Here is a 20,076-nt window from a genome sequence, read left to right on the forward strand (position 1 = left end):
CACAGTATAGCCTGTCATCTCTGTCTTTAGTCATTCTTCTACTAGTCCAGAGATATTTGGTCAAGACAGACAGACATTTTAATAGTTAGCACAGAAATATTAGATGCAAAGACTTAATCATACCACAGTGTTTTGCTGGTCATCTCCACTTCCTGAGCAACACTGGATTACCAACTAGGTGATGTGGGCAACTGGCCGGGGGCCCCAAAATACATGACATCTAATGAACTTATGACCACAAACTTAGTGTTGTTCTTTATAAAGCTTTTGCCTAATCACTACAAATGATTGCCGTCTGACTGCGGAGCTTATCTCAACTACGGGACATGATGACTCAACCTTTATGGTAGGAATATGTGTTTCAGAAGCACATGATGCTTTTTGTATGTGCAACACTGCCCTCTGTTTCCACTGCATGGTATCACACTCAAAACAAAGCACTGTCATACAAGTTCATTTTTATAAGATTACCTATCATGGCAGTGGCCGAACTGAAACTGAAAGGTACAGTATACACCTTGAATATAAAAAATCGGAGAGGTAAATATATAAAAATACTTTATTAGACATCTACCTTTTACAAACAAGATTATCATTGAACTGGTTTCAATCAATGACAGCAGCACCAAAACCACCAAGACACATTAACAATAACAAACAACAGAAGACAACAGAAGGACACATGGTGGGAAAAGCTTATGAGAGTTAGAGCTGGCCTGTACTTCTGAGTCTTTTTTTAATGTGCGGAGGAGAGTTGGTCCAGGTTGTCGTTGCTGCGGCTGGAGAGGTGGGCCTCCACAATTTCCCCAAACAAATTCCTTTTCAGGAGGCTGTAGGCCATGGGCAGAAGTTGTTTGATAACCTTGTGGAAATACTGGGGAGAGTTAGGAAATAATTAATTAATAATTAATGCATTTCTTTCAACAACAATCTAAGTGGTTACAACAGTCAGGCCTTTGCATTGCCTAAAGCAGTGGTTCACAAAATAGGTGTGGCAGAAATGTGCTTTACTGTCTGTTATATCCATAGACCGTATATAAGAAGTGGACGAAGTCATCATGACATCACCTATTGGTTTGTGGACTACAGTTTTGAAGCCTCAAGTTTGGCATTTTAACGAGCTGTCAATCACAAGCTAGCCACACCCTAAAGCATCCCCTGCTTTATGGTCTATTTGACTCTAAATGGGACCATAATTTACTCAATGAACATCATGCTGTATTGAAGAAGACTTGAAACTAGCGATTGAGAGCATGAACTCATGAGCCGGAGGTTACCGCCTGGTTATATCCCATTAAATCCCACCTTGCCACACTACGATTTATCCTGTGACCCATTGGAGGGGTGCCGACCCCTAACAACGCTATTAGGCAACACTTTGTGATGAGTGTTTTAACTTTACTCTTGCAAACCCAGGTGTACCTAAAACAATGTCACAAGACCCTGAGGAAGCACTGTGCAGAGTTGAAAATGCTAAAAAAAACAATCTGAGAAGAGACTCAGTCACCAAAACAAGCATTTGCATACAGGAAAGTAACCATATCTCAGTTGCCTGAATATTTGGTATTATACAGTATATTTAAGAGAATGGCCAGGAAGCAGAAAGACAGTGGGTGTCATAAAGTCAAATCTCTGGGTTTTTATGCAACACCTTATGAGACTCACATGGGATCCGTAACAGAAGAGGTCCAATCCTAGCTCATATCCCATGCCGTAGTCACACTCATCGTTGGCAAACTGAACAAACGTGACCATCTCCTGGAGAGGTCCGAAGGCTTTGACGCGCTCTTCATCACTCCGGGCTTCAGCAATTGCCTTGAGGATCTTCTTGAGATCAGCTGAATATAGGGGGGGAAAGAAAAATATCAAGTAATCACCCACAAGTTACATAACTGGAATTAAAGACATTTATATGTCAATGTTTATACTATACATATATACACACAGTATATAAACTCACCATCTGTTTCTGGTAGTTCTCTGTATCCTACATCATTCTTGTCTACAGGTACAACGATGCCGGCACCGTGGAATGTCTTGGTGACCACCTATGGTGTGACGAGAGGTTAAGAGATTATCTGCTACTGTCATCTTCGGATCTTAGGTCAAACATATTTTTTTGTTTTGAATATATGACCACAACCACTTTAAAATGATTTACCCACATTTCTTTGAAATTATAGTGATGTGGTGGGATTGGCAATGTGTCTGAAACAGTAATAAGTTTATCTACTGTGACTGTACCAAGGAGGTTCCCTGAAACCAATATAGACTATTCCAAATGCTAGGGGTATAAGTTGTAGGTGTCCCTGACTTAAATCATGTGGTAAACAAACTGTACATAGTTTGTACACTGCAGAGGTTTACATTTAAAGTTTTAGAGACAAAGCAACATATGAGGTAGAAATTAGGAGTGCTAAGAGTGAGTTCTTAAAGTGGCACTCCTTAAGATTTCAGTCCTGGTTGATTTGGCGACACCCTGTTTACTGGTGGTTTAATACTACAGGTCCCAGAATACTTGGGGGCAGCAATATTTCAAACTAATCCTCTGTCAAAAAATGCTGAAAATGACCGTTGTCTTGTTTTGTAGACACATTTTTGATGAGCGATAGCAGTGAGTGTCGAGCTCACTGACACACACACGTTGTATGTCCTGCGACTACTTCATGATAAAAGTCAACTTGTGTGTTCGCCAGTTAAATGCTTGTAATGTGAAGCTGCAGCAGTAGGAAATGTTTGGTTTGCATTAGCAGGACCAGACACCCAGTTTGTGATACTGCAAACATACTGTATAAATATTGCAATACTTTCATCGGTGGGTGATCGGCTCAATCACCATTGTGTTACCTCATTCAGTGATAGATAATGACTTCACCGATATTATTTATTATCATTACTTTAAAACAATAGACTGTAGGTAAAACCACAGTTTGCTCCATTGTGTTCTGTAAGTTACCTTCTTGTCCCTCAGCTTCATGCCTTTGGTCTTCTGTTCTAGAGACAAGCCCAGAGTCTCTGCCCGGTCTCTCAGCTGGGCCTCCAAGCTTTCAAAAGCATCTCCCCCGGCTTTCTTGCTTCCCCTCTCTTTCCTCCGCTTCAACAGATACAGGCTAATGGAGGAGGGGAACAAAGGGAAAGGGAAAACTCTTATTCAATAACATGAAGTCAAATGCAGATATAATAAGGCAGATTATCATAATGAGTAGGGTGCGCCAATCACCTTTCATGATCACTGATCTGAGCAAGTGTTAAAGTGTTAAACAGAGTTTTGTGTGGCTACCATATATTCATGTGTAACTCAATATTTTAACATAATTAAATGTTAGTATGAACCTGATTTCTGGAATGATTACTCGTTGCTTACTCACAACACATTACTCAGAAATGAAAAGTGCAGTGTCACTGTGCTCAATTTGTTGTGATTTGATGATGTACTACAAAATTTGAACATAACTGCCAATGACAGATGGATAAAAATGCCCTTTACTTTTCTAATGACTCATACAGATCATACTTTATGGCAGGCCTATTCAATTGGCGGCCCACAAGCCACATCCGGCCAAGAAGCAACTTCCGAGTTTCCCAGCATACATAAATCTGATATGATATGACAAAATATGTAAACTTAATAGTGTATGGAAGTAGCTAACGAGTGAGCCATCTCGCTTTCTTCTCATCTCTGTTGAGTTGCAAATGCGCAGTACCGATCGGGGTGGGATGAACGATCTGTTCCGTGGCGACACCACCGATCATATCTTTCACAAATCAACATTTTGTCATGTGACGCAGTGCCGACCATGCTGACTAGCTTTTCATCAATGTTTCTGTATGGTGAATATGTGGTGGTTAGTACTCACAGGACAGCAGCAAACATGTTGTCCCCCATCTGTGTGATCTTGCAGCCTTTCTTGGCTTCATTTTCCCCAACAAACGAAGGGAGAGAGTCTGGAGTGTCTCTGGTGGATTTTGGGGAACAATAAAATTCAGTAAATCAGAACTAATCGTTTCCATATCATCAATCTGAGTTCAGATTCAATAGGACAGATCCAACACCGTCAGATGGCAACAAGTTGTGTATTCTACCTGTAGTAGCCGATGTGATGCTGACTGTCTTCACTCCCCAGAAGGATGGTCTGAAACTCTGGCGGGTCGTATAAATACCTCCAGTGAAGGTGGAAGTTAGGCTGAGGGTTCTTGGAGTTTTTGTGGGCTCCTGCCAGGATGTCAAAGGGACCAACCAGCTGCAAACCCAGTGTGTCTTTCAGTGCACCTATAATTAAATAATACATTGATACAGAAATCAACTGATTTACAGACATCAGTCAAATGCTTGAGTACACTTGCTCCAAATTACAGATGTTTTTCATACTGCTATTGATACATCTTGTATATATACACAGTTTTCTATTCTACATTTTTGTGGATAAACAGAATACAATATACAAAACCTAAAAAAGCTCAAAGACATTTTCAAGGAACCAAATTTTCCCAGTAGCTTCCATTTTACCTTGGTACGGTCTTACAAAACACAAGGCATCCAGTTAAATATTTGAACAGGAAATCAGTCATATGGGACAAAGACAGAGAACATCCAGCAACTGACTCAAAATGTTCTCTGTGAATTAAAGGTTTAAGCTAAAAGCGTTCGGGAGTGTGCTATGTCTTCACCTTTGTCCTCTATGGGTGATTTCCCATGCACCTGCTCTTTTTAATGCTATGTGTGCAGATGTATGCTTTTGTTGAAAATGCTTAAGAGGGTTTTCATATTGCTGAACGATGGACGGAACAGCTTTCAAAAGAAAATTAACAAATTGCTATAATGATCATTATCTGGTTTCTGCAGGTCAAATGTTGAGTTTTTATGTCCCATCCTTCACATTTGGACTGTCTCACTGTTGATCACACAAAATCTGACTCTTTACAGACTAAATGATTATTGACTATTAGCAGCTGTCATACTTTTATGGAATTTTAAAAGGCAATGCTGTTTATACTACCATGGACTGGCGCCAGAAGAACACACCAGACCATGAAACTGCTTCTCAATGCAAAAAGGACAAACATGTCTAGTCTACAGACATAAAAATTGATTAACTGTCAGACACACCTCCTGTCCTATCAGTACTCATGTAACAAGATACAGTGTTGGTGTAAAAAGCATACCACGGGGGCTGTCAGGACAAAGCTCCTTGCAGAAGTCCCAGAAGTGATACAGATCTTCTGGCATTTGAAGCTTGTACAGCTGCACCATCTCATCTCGGTGCTCTGAATCCACCTCTGGCACGGCTTTGGATTCATCAGTACGGACTTTCTTCAACTCCCCATTGCCTGTACCCGACTCCTGAAGACAATTATTGTAGGAAAAACAGCTATGTTATACACTAAATTGCCAGTTTATTTGGTACACCGAGCTACAAAGAATGTATTTTAATACAACAATAAATTCAATTGTTTTGGGTTATAGGTCTTTCCAATGGTTTTTCCTTCAACCCATTTATATCAATGAGTGTAGACTAAATATTAAACACATTTTACTATGATGAAAATAATTAAACAAGATTCAGATACCCGGATGTTATTTTAACATATTTTAATGTGGTGTTCTTTTTACTATGACAGTTTTCCTAAAATTAGGTTAAAAAAATTGCAATATATTGAATCTTAACCCCTGTATCGTGATGGGTATCGCCAGATTCTTGCCAATACACAGTCCTAGTGTATGTATGCATCTATGTGCAGGTACATGCAAGTACACAATATATGTAAATGCCATCATCTTCAATAACAACAACTGCTCCTGCAGTGGTGAGAACACTACCTTTAAGGGGTTCACACCAGTATACATATACATTTTTTCCTCCGTTATTTTGATAGTGAGTCTTGTTGTCAAGGAATGTAAATGATTGTGTTTTTAAAATCTAAGTTAAATAACAAATACATATTAAAAAAATGAACCACCTTTTAGTATAGCACAATCAAACTCAACAGCATCACAAAAACAGCCTCCATAAAGACCATCAAGGTAAATACAACCCTAAAACAGGTCTTACAAAAACCTGATCACTGATCATTATAACCCTCATAAAAGGTAGGATTTACTGCAGGGTGGTTTTATTGATAAACTGGCAAATGATTTGCACATGTTCAGACTTGCCTTTATAAGTGAGGCAGAGGATTATACTATAAAAAGGGACCTACTCTTTAGGAGAACCCTCAATGTGAGGATGGAAATCTCTGCTAACCAATGTTAGCACTGAGGACACTAATTGATGGCCTTTGTGGGATCAAACCATGAATGAAATGGACACAAACACACGTTTCTCTCCAGCAGACTGGCCTACAAACGTGCAATACTCTGTTATAATCCACCACTCAGCGGTGCTGAAACGTTGTGTTGTAAACATGTGTGTAGGCCTAATGTGAACGTTACTAAACATCTCGGTAATAACGGTACGAGGCTGCAGAGCTGCTGCCATGTTGTCGTCTGACCGCTGCTGCTGCTGCTGCTGCTCAGACCGACAGCGTGTTGTTGAACACTTCAGCCCTCAGCGGTAAACACAAGTTGCTTTGACGCCCTTACAAACACAAACGCAACGCAGCGCCTTTGCCTGGTCAAAAACACATTTTAAACATGACATTTATTCAGCACAACAGAGGAGGTGAACACATTGTAATATTACCTGAGTGGATTTGGGTTTTCTTTTTGCGCGCCCTGTCATTTTCCTTCCTCTTGTCTCTCTGTCGGCGTCTTCTTCTGCGGGTCGGAACCGGCAGCAAACTGCACAGTTAAAGCGCACCACTGCCACCCAGAGGCGAAGGCTGCTCACTGCAGAGAGTCCAGATTACCCAGTCACTGACCTTTACATGGTGTGTTTTCACCAAAATTTGGTGCACTGAAATGTATTACAAATTTTAAAGCCCTTACGCATCATTGCTCTTTGTATGCTCGGGTAGGGTTCATGATTCAAGATTCAAGATTCAAGCCCTTTATTGTCATTGTGTAGTACAACGAAATTAGATCCCATAGGTGCTAATGAAAAGATAATACAATAGAAAAAGAGATAATATAAATAGAAAAAATATAAAAGATAATATAATATAAAATATAAAAATACAATATGTATATTGATGAGATGACAGTTTTGCCAGATTACAGTTTTGTCAGATTATTGCACAAAGTGTCTGTCAGATAATTATATAATATAATAGATAAAAGATAAACATTTTGGGATGAACGTGTTTCTTATTTTTTCATACAGAAGAATATGAAAAAATATTTGATGATTATGATAAATAACAGATTTTTTTTAATTGATTTATGATTAATGAGTGTATTTTCTATTTCCTAGTGAGATCCTTAATCCAACTCATTTTTGAGAAACCTTGGTACAATATAAAAATGTAACATTACAAAATCCTGCAACCAAAGCTTACAGTGGGTTTGATTTTAAACTCTTTTTTCTCTTTGTCCCCTTTTGAAAAGAACTCCATGGTAACCAGGTTGGCGAGCAATTTTGGAAGAACAGTGAGGTCAGGGTTGTGATGAACTCAAAACTACTCAGAGACAGTAGTATTCAGATGAAAATGTTTTTATAAGACATACTCTTTCTTGTTCAGGCCAAGGCTTTGTGATAGCAGAGAGATCACTAGCGGTTATTAACATCGACCTTTGGGGTGAATAAATATCCCCATTCCGTTATACAGATCATTATCGTATGTCCCTGAGACTAATTTATTTGATTCTCACCTCAGTAAATCTCTTTGCTTCTTACTCTTCCAGCTCACTCTGCGTTTCTTGGCAAGAGAGAATAGACCTCTTTTCTTTTCCTAAAAAGACAAGCAGATAAAGGTTATCAGGGGTAAAACAAAACAAACACAATGCCTGACCTACAGCTACTTTGACATTTTCCGTTTTAAAATACTTCATGTAGACGGTCAGGTCAGTTGCGAGGATTGCCCTTTTGATCATGTGTAGCAGAGCCCTGTGGTCTTCTGCAGAGAGACCGCTGAGAATTTGCCTCCCCTGGGATTGGACGAGAGAGAGACGGCGACTGAGGAAAGAGAGTGAAGTGAAGACTTTGACTCAGTGACCACCAGATAAATGCATGTCGTCAGGAAAACAAGTTGTCTGTCAAGTTTGTGTCTACACTAACTCAGAAAAAAAAAATGAAGGCCACTTAATAGGAGATTTGGCAACATCTTCTTGGAAAATATCTGGCGACATTACAGCTTTTGAAGTATGTATGTATTTTTGAAGAGTCCCATTTTTAATTTTGTCTAGTAAGCCGGATAAACTCCAGATATTATAATTATATACGAACAATTCATCTCTATGACGAATGTAAAATAATAAATCAGTTTATCATCCAATTAATTGCATTCCATCTTAGCGTATTTGTATATCATTTCTGTTCAAATCTTTGCTTTGACAATAGGTGTGCATGTGTGTCATGGAAGACGGACAGATAGGCAGAGCCATATCTATGCATGAATACCTGTAAATCAAACACCACAGTGTACTGTCAACTTATTGTCATTCCAAACAACAACCCACTAAAACATCCAATATGCAGAATGCTGACACATCAAACAGGATGAAGTGCAACCAAGTTTCACAGCACTATAATGCACAGTCACAATTTAATCATGTAAAGAGAGAGAGAGAGAGAGAGAGAGAGAGAGAGAGAGAGAGAGAGAGAGAGAGAGTAACAGAAATCACTTAAATAGAGATTTAGGCTGGTGTATGATCCCCTTCGAAAGCAGTTAGGAGGTTTTGAGGAGGTCTAAAAATTAATCCTCTTTCGTGTAATTAAGAGTGCTCTGTACCAGAGAAACCCAGCAGTCCTCGAATGACTCATCCTCAAACTTTTGAACTTAGCTGAACTTAAAAAACTGATGATGCTCAGGAGAAATTCATTTTGCAACTGTCTAGATATAACACCTCCACATCGTCGATTGTCACCAAAAAGCATACAGTTTTCAAGGCCTGTGTCACATTAGGGGATGCATACATTTTGGGTATTTAAATGAGACTTGAGAAATACCTACATTCGTGCCATTTTTAAACATTTTGCAAACATGCCATTTTGGCGCACTCAAAAAAGTTACATTATTATCTTACATATTAGAGTTTTGGTAGTGATGGCTATTGCACATGCATATGAGCAAAAACACACATAGACACAGGCGTGCACTAACCTGGACTTGGTCTGTGGCCATGAGCATCGCAAACATGCTCTGAGCAGACTCAGTGCATCATGGCTCCAGCTGTGATAAGGCCTGTTGTTCCTGTAACCATGTCTCACAGTCAGCACCCACTGGCAGAGACTCTGGATGAAAGAGACATGCACAAGAGGTGGTAAATGACTGAAGAGGGATCAGTTAGAGTGATTTGAATTTATTAAACTGTTTTTAATTCAACAGTGAAACTCTCGAGGTAAACTATATCTTGTCATATGTCACTCACACGTAACTCTAAAAGAGAAAAGATTGAATACTCCCCAATAATTGCTTATCAAATCAAATTATTCTAGTCAACGCGTTGCTTTAAGTTAATTAGTTAAGTCTGTTGTATCAGTATTTCTGGTTCACTTCACTGTTATAATGTGTGTCTTAAAAACAAGACACATTTTTAAGTTAAAAACTGGTAGGTAGAATTATAGAGAAATTGCTTTGCTTTAATTTGACTTTTGCAACGTACTGTGTAATGTGTATTGTAATCTGCAACAGTCAAAAATGATCTAAAAATAAACTTAAAGCCTTCCCTACATTTTTTTTAAATGCACCAAAACATGCACACAAAATATGACCAGTGTTATCAGACTGAAGAAATAGTGTTAATAGGCTACTGTAGATTGTATTACAAGAATGGCGGTAATGTAAAGCTTCTAAAAAGAGATTTTGTTTGATTTTAAAGGGAAGTCTTGTAGATAGTCACTTAAAGGCAACATGATAATGGACATGCAAGAAAGAGTCAGAGTAGTGTTTGTTTGTTGGGGGGATGCCAAACAGTGCAGTAAAGGACTATCAAACAGCCTGATAGTGAAGAACATATCCCATTTCACTGACAGACAGCCTCTAACACTGGTAACAGTGTCTGGAGGGAACCACAAAGCAATCAGGAAATTGATGTGTGAGCATTTGAACCATTACTCTATGGTGTGACTCAAGTCTTTCTTTTTTTAGAACCCTACATTTTAGTCTGAATATCACCAGTGTTTACACATCACTCTGTGTCTAACTGCTCCCTCTGCTGGCCTCTTTCTCCCTCATCATCTGCAGTGGGTGGATCCACCGAGTGACAGCTGCGCCGTGATTGGCCGCTCCAGGAGGAGGCTGCCATGACACAGTGGATGCTGCACGGCATCAGTTCCACAGCATCAGCAGGCAGCGGATCCTCCATCCTCCTCGCTATCCCTCTCTCTTTCTCTTTTTTCTCCTCCTTTGCCTCTCCCTCCTCTCACCACCACCCTTGCTCTCTCTTTTCTCCCCCTTCTCCTCCTCTTCCTCGGACAGACACGCAGGCCTGCTCGGGCACTCTGCAGCAGAGGACGCATACACTGCCAGCAGGAATAGCAGCAGCAGCAGCAGCAGCAGGCGGACTGGTAGGTGTGCTGAGGCCTGACTCCCTCCTGCAGCACAGGCAAGACAACGCGTTCTCCTCTGATCTCCGTCAAGGACTATCTATTTGAGAAGTGTGTGTGTGTGGGAGAGAGAGCAGGGATCTGGAAAGTAGGCAGAGACGACTACCACACCCTGGGAGCATTTACTGCCACTGCCAGAGCTACACTGGGTGAATGTTGCAGTAGATGTTCTCATACTCACATCCTCTTCTTGTTTCTGTGTGCATACAGAGGCATTTATATTTTCTGCTGGAGCTGTTTGTAGTTTTTCCTCCACTCTACAGCTCTGGGATCTGCTTCAGCGTTGACGAGGCCTTGTGCGTCTGCACACGTGTGTCTTTGCTAATGAGTGTGTTGAATGTCTAACAAAGGTCACACCATTTTGGCATGCTGTGTGCATGTATTGTCAGCCCGCCTAATGACAGCCCTCCTCTTTTTCCTTCCAACTTCATCACCAGCCTCTCCGTCCACTTCTCCCTGCCTCACATCTTCTACCTCACTGCTCTCCTCTCTTCTGTCCTCCTGTATCTTCTTTTCCTCTTCCTTAAAACCCCATCTTTTCTCCTCCCTCTCCATTCTCATCTCCATCTCCTCTTCACGCCTCTTCTCCTTCCGGTTGGCTGGTTTCCCAGGATGCCTTGTTCCAGGCCGCTCCGCTAGGCCCAAGCAGCATGGGCGCAGCCTGGGTGGGGAGAGAGAGCACGGATCGGACCCTTCCCCTCAGGACGGGCGCGCCGGCGGGTCACCCTCCCTCGGCTTCAGATGGGCGAGGACGCTGAGAGCTCCAAAATCAACCACACCTTCCTGCGAGACTACGTCACTGAAGGTAGAGCAGACGGTGTGTCATCGCTGGCTCTGTGGTGTCAGATAACATGCTGGCATGATTGAATGGATTCATTTCAGCGTCATGGGTGCATTATCCCTGCACTGCTAGGGAATGGATGTTGACATTAATCACTCCATGACTTACTGAACGCTCATTGAGAGACACTTCATTGTTGGGCCTGTTTTAAATTTTAGATTTGATTTTGGCATTGTAAATTTGATTTTATGGTCTGGAGTTGAAGGAGCTGTTATTCTGGTTTAATTGATCAGGATACTTTGTATTGATAAAGTATTTTTTCCTTCATTCCCACCCTGTCATAACTCACTGCCCCATATTTTCTCTGTGCCTGCTTAATTTCCTTTCTATTCTATCATCTACTTATCTCCCATCTAACCATTATCCTGATTAATCACCTCATATTTTCCCATCATCCTCCAGCTGATGTCATCTCTACAGTGGAGTTTAACCAGACAGGGGACCTGCTGGCCACGGGGGATAAAGGTGGCCGTGTGGTCATCTTCCAGAGAGAGACTGAGGTCAGTTTAACATGTAAAACTTCACCCCATTCTATACCCAGAATATCCACAAACCGCATGAATTATACTACCTACGCACTAACTACAGCATTTTGGCATCACTTTGTCCCAAAGGGTTGTTCTTTCTATCACATCTTTACACATAAATGTTCTTTCAAAGCTGTTTTTTTACCTTATTTGCCCTGGACAGCCTAAAGGGGAGACAGAGGAGGTGTGGGAGACAGGGGACTCTGGGGAGTATAATGTCTACAGCACGTTCCAGAGCCACGAACCGGACTTTGACTACCTGAAGAGTCTGGAGATTGAAGAGAAAATCAACAAGATCAGATGGCTGCCACAGCAGAACGCAGCACATTTCCTCCTCTCTACAAATGGTGAGAAACCAGTGACAACAGGAGATAAACCAGATCTATAATTCCCAGTTAGGATGAAGCTCAACTAGTAGACAGTTTGTACTGTCAACTGTGAATATGCATGAATGTTCATGTCATGTCAACTGCCCTGAAATGCTGAAATGCTCATCTGGCTTGCCTTAGAAATTGGCCACATGAACAAGAAATCCTTATCAGGTCTCTTCTGCGCCGACTATAGCATTTATTGTCAGCTTTTTCTCAACTTCCTGTAATGTGCAAATCTTTCTCCCTGTCACAGATAAGACCATTAAATTGTGGAAGGTGAGTGAGAGAGACAAGAGACCAGAGGGATACAACCTGAAAGATGAGGAGGGACGGATCAAGGACATCTCTACCATCACCTCTCTGCAGGTACACACACACACATGCAAGCCTGCTAATGCTCGCGTTTATTTCGGCCAGTCAAATGCTGCACGTATCAGGTTGATGTTCTAGTGGCCTCATACGACCCCTGACTCTCATGACCTCTAATTCTCATGTTGTTGTCTTTCCATCGCCCTATTCCTCTCGCAAACATCCCCTCTATCTCTGTATCTAAGGTGCCGGTGCTGAAACCCACAGATCTGATGGTAGAGGTTCGTCCCAGACGAGTGTTCTCCAACGGACACACCTACCATGTTAACTCCATCTCAGTCAACAGCGACGGGGAGACTTACCTGTCTGCTGATGACCTCCGCATCAATATGTGGCACCTGGGCATCACGGACCGCAGCTTCAGTATCCTTCCTAACAGTGATCTGTTATCTTTTAATTCCACTGCGCTCCTAAACATCATTCTCTGCCTTCTATTACTCTGCAGCTCGCTATAGAGCTGGTTTTTGTGTGTGTGTAACGTAACCTTTTACTGGAGGAGGTGACTCAGATTTCACAAGGTATGAAATTACCAGAACTTCACTGAATGAAAGTACAAAGTGGGGGTTATCTTTTTCACTGTTATGAAAGTATTAGTGTGTCACAAGAATGTATTAAAGGTCCCATATTGTAAAAAGTAAGATTTGCATGTCTTTTATATTATAAAGCAGGTTTAAGTGCTTTATAAATACTGTGAAAGTATCAAAGCGCTCAATATACAGAGAAATACACACAGCCTGTATTCAGAAATTGTGCGTTTGAAACAAGCCGTTAGGATTTCTGTCCATTTGTGATGTCACAAATATACAATATTTAGTCCATTACACGGTTTTAAATGTAAACATGCTAAATGTGTTCCAGTTTATTTCCTGGTTGCAGTGTATGTTAATGACATCAGCTGACAGGAAGTAAATATGGACCCAAACTGTTGCCAGGCAACACAATTCTGTTGCAATTCCATTGAAATGCGCTAAAACGGAGCGTTTCAGACAGAGGGTAAATACAGGTATATTCAAGCAGACAGAATGAGGAAAATAAAGTTGTTTTTTTCAACATTACAGCATGTAAACATGTTCTAGTAGAAACACAAACAAAAGTATGAACCTGAAAATGAGCATGATATGGGACCTTTAAAAGAACGTGTGTCATTATGTCAATGTTATCAGTTAGAGGTATTCCAAAGGAAATAAGGGCACATTTCTGGAATAATCATTCTGATGTATCAGAGAGAAGTAGACAGAAAAGACTACAATATGCAGAGAGCTACAGTACATTCACAATATAGGCTAATTTTGCAGAGTATTGTGAAGGAAGAGGCCATTAAAATCAAGGGAAAAGCTCACTGGTCCCAATTTAATGTTTAGTCATGACTCTCTATAGCTTTCATTATCTACTACTAAGCTAGCTAACTGTATTAGTGTCTTACCTTGGAGCAAACTAAGATTTTTTTGTTGATCTTCGATGGATTCCGCCGTCATTGAGGTCTTCCACACAATTTAATCCATATCCAACATCTCTCCTCTTGCGTTTTTAGCTTCGGAAAAGTGAACAAATAAGGACACTCCTCTCTAAACGTCGAGGCTATCTGCTTTCGGACTTGCCGGTGTCACGGTTAATCAAGAGACCGTGTTAACTGGTGACCTTCAGCCGAATGCGTCTGTGGTTGTCATAGTTACTACAGCTGTTGGAAGCAGCAGGGGGATAGCTGTCCTCGTGAATGCCTCTTTGTTTAGTTTTTCATTACAATGTCAAAACATACCGGAGTCTTGTTTGAGGAAAGGTGTCCACTCGCGTTTTGTAACGTTGCTGAACGGTTGAAAGGTCGCCAGTTAACATGGTAGCTTGATAAACCGAAACACCGGTTCCATACACACACCGCTGAAAGCCTGACACGACCTCCTGCGCCTAGTTACGGTTGCTAACGTATGATTGGACAGTGGCCGTTCTAGGGGCGGGGCTTAGCGAAGGCAATGAGAAAATTATAATAGGATGATTTTTAAAGGTCCCATATTATGCTAATTTTCAGGTTCTTACTTGTATTTTGTGTTTCTACTAGAACATCTTTACATGCTGTAATGTTAAAAAAAACGTACACTGTAACAGGAAACAACTGGGACACATTTAGAATGTTAATGTTTAAAACCGTGTAATGGTCTAAATATTGTATATTTGTGACATCATAAATGGATAGAAATCTAAAAACGTCTTGTTTTAAACACAAATTTTCTGAATACTGGCTGTGTGTTTCTCCGTATATTGAGCGTTTTGATAGTTTACCAGTATTTATATAGCACTTAAACCTGCTTTATAATATAAAAGACATGAAAATCTCAGTTTTTACAATATGGGACCTTTAAGTAAAAATCAATATCTGCAACAGGGATAAGGGACAAATTAAGAAAAGTGGAAAACATTGAGCCTTTTCTTAAAGATGAATACTGTCATAATAAATCAATAATATTTTTGGTTTCGGTTGACATCTATTTAAATTTCCAAACCTAAAATGAATGCTTATTAAATTGCTTAAAGGATAACACATTTTGATTGGAGCAAAATAACATTTTTTGTCAGTGAATCTAGGTATAAAGTGTACTGTTACAACAACGGCACACTAAATGCTATGAGTATGTGACTCACATGAATTAATAGTGTTGATATGCACCACATGCAAGTGTGCCAAAATGTATGTGCATGCTTTGATGCACACACACACACACACACACACACAATTCCACCTCTTGAAATATACATACAGTCGAAATATACTTTACATCCCTGCTCATTTGAATTCATCCTTGATCTATATTTAATGTAAACAGCCCATGACTGTGTTTGGATGTATGTTTCGATTAGAGTGCTGTGTATTCAGCGCAGGCTGTAGCGTGTTGGACGGCGGGGGAGTGTTTGGTGATTTCCCATTCAAATGGAAGCTGACCTAGAAAATTGTAGAGGCATCTATGGAAGAAGAGTTTAAATAATTCACTCAGCAGTACACTTTCTACTGAACCACACAGGACTACCACAAATAGAACAGAGAGAGGAGCAGAGAGTGTGCATGCATACCGGGGGTGGGTTGGATGGGGAGCATTTTTGGGTTGTGATTATGTATTGAGGTGAGAGCGTGGAGAACATGCTGGTCCTGAAAAATTAAGCATTCGTCTAAAACTGAAAAGCAACTGAAAAGGATGTTGGGTGAATGTGTTGGTATCTGCTCTCCTGCAAAAACATTATAACATAGTCATCATACTTTCTGCACCTCCCAAAGATGTGGTGCCATTTCTGTGGTGTTTAATCCCTAACAGGCCTTTTTCTCAGATATCGTTGACATCAAACCGGCCAACATGGAGGATCTGACGGAGGTGATAACAGCAGCAGAGTTCCACCCTCACCACTGCCACTTGTTTGTGTACAGCAGCAGTAAGGGCACCCTGCGCCTCTGTGACATGAGAGCCTCCGCACTCTGCGACAGACACACCAAACGTGAGCATGTTGTGGACTTTAGAGAAATTATTGATGACATTTTGCAACATAGCATTGAACATAAGGCATGGTGGTCTTTGTCTATTGTGAATAATCAATCACTCTGTCGTTGGTCAGTGTTTGAGGAACCTGAGGATCCAGGGAGCCGGTCCTTCTTCTCAGAGATCATTTCCTCTGTGTCGGACGTCAAGTTCAGCCACAGTGGACGTTACCTGCTGACCAGAGACTACCTCACCGCCAAGGTGTGGGACCTGAACATGGACAAAGGCCCCGTGGAGACGTACCAGGTGAGGTAGCACACCTGTTCCCTGATCTGTGTTGTTGATGAATATGGCATCACTAGCCAGAATCGGATGCAGTCCGTTGTAGATGTTGCACTTTGAATATGGTCGATCCCAACGCTTACTCGTCATATACTGATGATTTGTCAGACCCCTCGGTGTCACTATTTTTGGTCGCAGTAAACACGAACAAAGTAAACAAAAACACTTGCTTAGGTTCAGGGAATAAAACACTATAGTTAGGTTTAGGAAAAAACATGGTTGGGCTTAAAACTACTATGTTTGTACAATGAAAATGACAGTGAACGTTGTGAACAGGAGACATGAACAAACAGCTGATTGTAACGTGACGCACGGGACACGAACGGCGGTCTCCTGGATGAAAGCTTTGTGTTTGTTGGATCTATCCACCTCCCACTCACTCGGTGTGTGTCTTTTCGCTCTTAAAGCTACGACACCACACTCCCGGCGCACTGTCCCTTAGCGTTTAATATCGACGAGGATGAGTTTACATTGTAAGAAATGGAAAGCTCGGTGCGTCTAATACCAATGCTAAAGGGTGCCTTCAGCGTTTGTATCTAACGACAACAGCTGTGACAAAGCATTGGTATTTGACGCCATGAGAATGAGAACAGGCTGTCGACCCACTGGACCACCATGTATAATTCTGAATCTACCCCAGAAACTAAGGTTGAATGTGTGCTTGATCCCCAGGTCCATGAATACCTGAGGAGTAAGCTGTGCTCCCTCTATGAAAACGACTGCATCTTTGACAAGTTTGAGTGCGTTTGGAACAGCTCAGACAGGTAAGTGGCAGAGATAAAGAGGAGGAAAGGATAGACAAAGTACAGTATATTTAAGTCCACTTGAAAGCAAAGGAGGGAGTGTGTCAGTGTGTTTCTTGCCTGCAGTGATCCCCTAAATGCTCTGCCTCTGCCATTATCCTACATTTAAATCAATCCCAGAGACAAGCTTTGCAGACATCTAATCAATTCCTTAGCCTTCAATCTTTCTTTCCTTCCTTTCCGCTCCCTCGCCCTTACGTGAACCGTGCTTTTCTTCTCTTCACCATCCTCTCTGCATTCACTTTGACATTATGTCAATCTCTCCTCTCCTCTCCTCAGCGTAATCATGACAGGGGCGTACAACAGCTTCTTCCGGATGTTTGACAGGGAGACGGGGCGAGGCGTGACCCTGGAGGCTTGGCGAGAAAGCAGCAAGCCTCGGGCCGTGCTGAGGACCCGGCGCGTGTACAGCGGCGGTAAGCGTCGCCGTGGAGACGTGGGTGTCGACAGCCTGGACTTTACCAAGAAAATCCTGCACATGGCTTGGCACCCGTCTGAGAACATCATTGCCATAGCGGCCACCAACAACCTGTACATCTTCCAGGATCGTGTCAACCCTGAGACGCAGTTGCAGTGACAAGAAATAGGAATGTGGACAGACACAAAGACACCAACAGAGACCCAAATGTCTTAGAGACAGCATGGGGAGTGGGCAGCCATTATGAGAAGTCAAAATCAAGCTGTTTCACAACATACTGAGAATGGATTAATGATAAAATCACAAGACTGTTAATGTATTTGAACCGCTACAGAAGGTGTATAATCGTTTTTGTTCAACACTGAGATGAACTGACGTCTCCAGCACCCATCAGGACATTTTTTTGGTCCCACTACTCCCACTTTTTGAAGATGTTTGAGGTGCGGGGACACCTCTCCATCTGCAATGACTCAGCGCTGTTAACCACACAATGTTGCACTCCTGCTCACTGATGTGCTCTGGTACCTTTTGACACAAAATGGAAGATAGGCGTTGGGTTGCAACAGACAGGGAATGATGCTACAAAACATAAAGGTCCTGAGATGACTTTGCCAGACAGTGCATCTAAATCTAAGCATTTTTTTCACTATTGTGGAACAGTAGGAGTGGTGTTATTGTACAGCTCTTCACAACGACATCCTGAACCTTGTTTTCTTTCTCTTATCGGGTGACAACAGAAGTTGAACCTCTCCTTCAGAGCAGTGCTCTTGGAGATTTCACATAGAAATGCCCCATAATCTTATTCACTTTGCAATAATAGCACTATCAGAAAACACAGTGCAGCAGTATTCCTGCTTTAAATTATGAGCTCTTCTTCTACAGGTATACACTCTTTTTACTGTTAGCTGTAAATATTCTGTGTTGTTGTTTTTTTAAAGGCGGTACCAACTTTGGTTCCAGAGAGCTAAAAGATAAAAGATGCTTTTCTTGTCGAGTACACTGCAGATGTATGGAAAGATTGCGGAATCGCACTATTTCAGTTAAAGACTTGACGTATCGGGGCTTTTTCTTGTAGCAGTACATAGATGGTATTGCTGGCTGTAGCGAGGGAGGGGTGAGTTGCGCACAAACCAACACTTACAGTTTTGCTGTGTATATTATCGGGTTTCGATTAATGTTCCTTGTCTGAAGTCTATATACCTACGTGGTAAATTATTGAAAAATGAGAGCGACAGTGTGTTAATTGGTGATTAAATCTAATATATACAGACGTTTAATTTATGTTAAGTGTTATGCTAATTTAAAATGAGTGAAGTGTTCATTCTATAATGCATAAGCACATTTTGAATCTTACAATCAAGAAAAAGATAGACTCTAAGCACATTGTTCATAAAGGAGGCCCCAGATTCAGAGTGAGTTTGTGTCCAGTGTATTTGAAGGTCAAAGGTTATCATCAGTGCAATAGCTCATTGTGTACATTGCTAAAATGTCTTTCACATTCATACAATAATGTTATTTATCATCTCACAGGTTTGTAATGTCATTATACCGTATACCTCACAGTGACACGTGCTACTCTGGAGTTTACAGCAGTAAGGTGACGTCTGTATCGGACTGAATTCTGTGACTTGGTCAAGATTTGATTGTTTACAGTGAAGTGCTTTGTTTTCAAGTGACCTTGGCCCCTGAAGGGATAACTGTACGTGGTCTGGATGTGTACTGAATCAGTGCAGAGGTGGAGGTTGCAGTTTTTCAAAATCTGTACAAGTACTCAGTCTGATGGATCAACAACAGCTTCACTGTGTAAACCCCAAGAAAAGAAGAAAATTGTTAATAATCATAAAATCTCCTCACTGCTTTGGTTTCACTGTTCACAGATATTTATGTTACAGCCTCTGGGCTAGCGATATGTTTTGGTCTTCACCGTCCGCCATTGTTGTTTAATGCAGACACGATCTTGCACTGATCGATGTAACAAACACAACATCCCACAAGAAAATGGTTTACATGGCCACCCGAAGCATTATACAAGTTCCAGGGCTCAGTCCTCCAATGGTGAGCTGTAGTTTAGAGCAGGTCAGTTGTAATCACATCATAACCGCCACCACATGCAGACAGTGAGAGGATTTGTGTTCAGGAGCACAGAAGCAGCAGCATGTTGCCATTACTCAATGCTACTAGTGTGTATATCTATCATACTTTAAAAAAAGACAAATCTATCAATACAAAAAAAAAAAACATAACTCAAATGAGGTGAATGAAAGGAATGTGCATTAATAAAATAATATGAAATCTGACAAAACA

At 41.2% G+C, this 20,076-nt stretch overlaps 2 protein-coding genes across 5 annotated transcripts; one reads left to right on the forward strand and one right to left on the reverse strand.

Annotated features, from left to right (window-relative positions):
* Window positions 1-544: 544 nt before the first annotated feature.
* hpf1 (histone PARylation factor 1) lies at window positions 545-12,279 on the reverse strand. The gene is made up of 12 exons (XM_074630195.1): window positions 12,157-12,279; window positions 9,199-9,329; window positions 7,923-8,051; window positions 7,748-7,827; window positions 6,681-6,826; window positions 5,164-5,341; window positions 4,084-4,270; window positions 3,858-3,956; window positions 2,957-3,110; window positions 1,961-2,048; window positions 1,666-1,838; window positions 545-874 (listed from the first exon to the last, which is right to left on the reverse strand). The coding sequence occupies exons 5-12, from the start codon at window positions 6,717-6,719 to the stop codon at window positions 737-739; spliced, it is 1,056 nt and encodes a 351-aa protein (XP_074486296.1). The 5' UTR covers window positions 6,720-6,826; window positions 7,748-7,827; window positions 7,923-8,051; window positions 9,199-9,329; window positions 12,157-12,279; the 3' UTR covers window positions 545-736.
* ppp2r2ca (protein phosphatase 2, regulatory subunit B, gamma a) lies at window positions 10,246-20,063 on the forward strand. Of its 4 annotated transcripts, none has more exons than XM_074630192.1 (10): window positions 10,246-10,642; window positions 11,255-11,448; window positions 11,887-11,984; window positions 12,175-12,358; window positions 12,636-12,748; window positions 12,937-13,114; window positions 16,064-16,228; window positions 16,346-16,515; window positions 17,224-17,315; window positions 17,634-20,063. In XM_074630192.1, exons 2-10 carry the CDS (start codon window positions 11,385-11,387, stop codon window positions 17,929-17,931), a joined length of 1,362 nt encoding a protein of 453 aa, XP_074486293.1. In that variant the 5' UTR covers window positions 10,246-10,642; window positions 11,255-11,384; the 3' UTR covers window positions 17,932-20,063. The 4 variants fall into 4 exon arrangements, with proteins under 4 accessions (XP_074486293.1, XP_074486291.1, XP_074486292.1 ...); XM_074630190.1 differs by having other exon boundaries at window positions 10,246-10,610; window positions 11,081-11,448; XM_074630191.1 differs by having other exon boundaries at window positions 10,246-10,604; window positions 11,081-11,448.
* The last annotated feature ends 13 nt before the right edge of the window (window positions 20,064-20,076 follow it).

The sequence above is a fragment of the Sebastes fasciatus genome, chromosome 3, assembly GCF_043250625.1.
Source record: "Sebastes fasciatus isolate fSebFas1 chromosome 3, fSebFas1.pri, whole genome shotgun sequence".
NCBI classification, from domain to species: Eukaryota; Metazoa; Chordata; class Actinopteri; order Perciformes; family Sebastidae; genus Sebastes; species Sebastes fasciatus.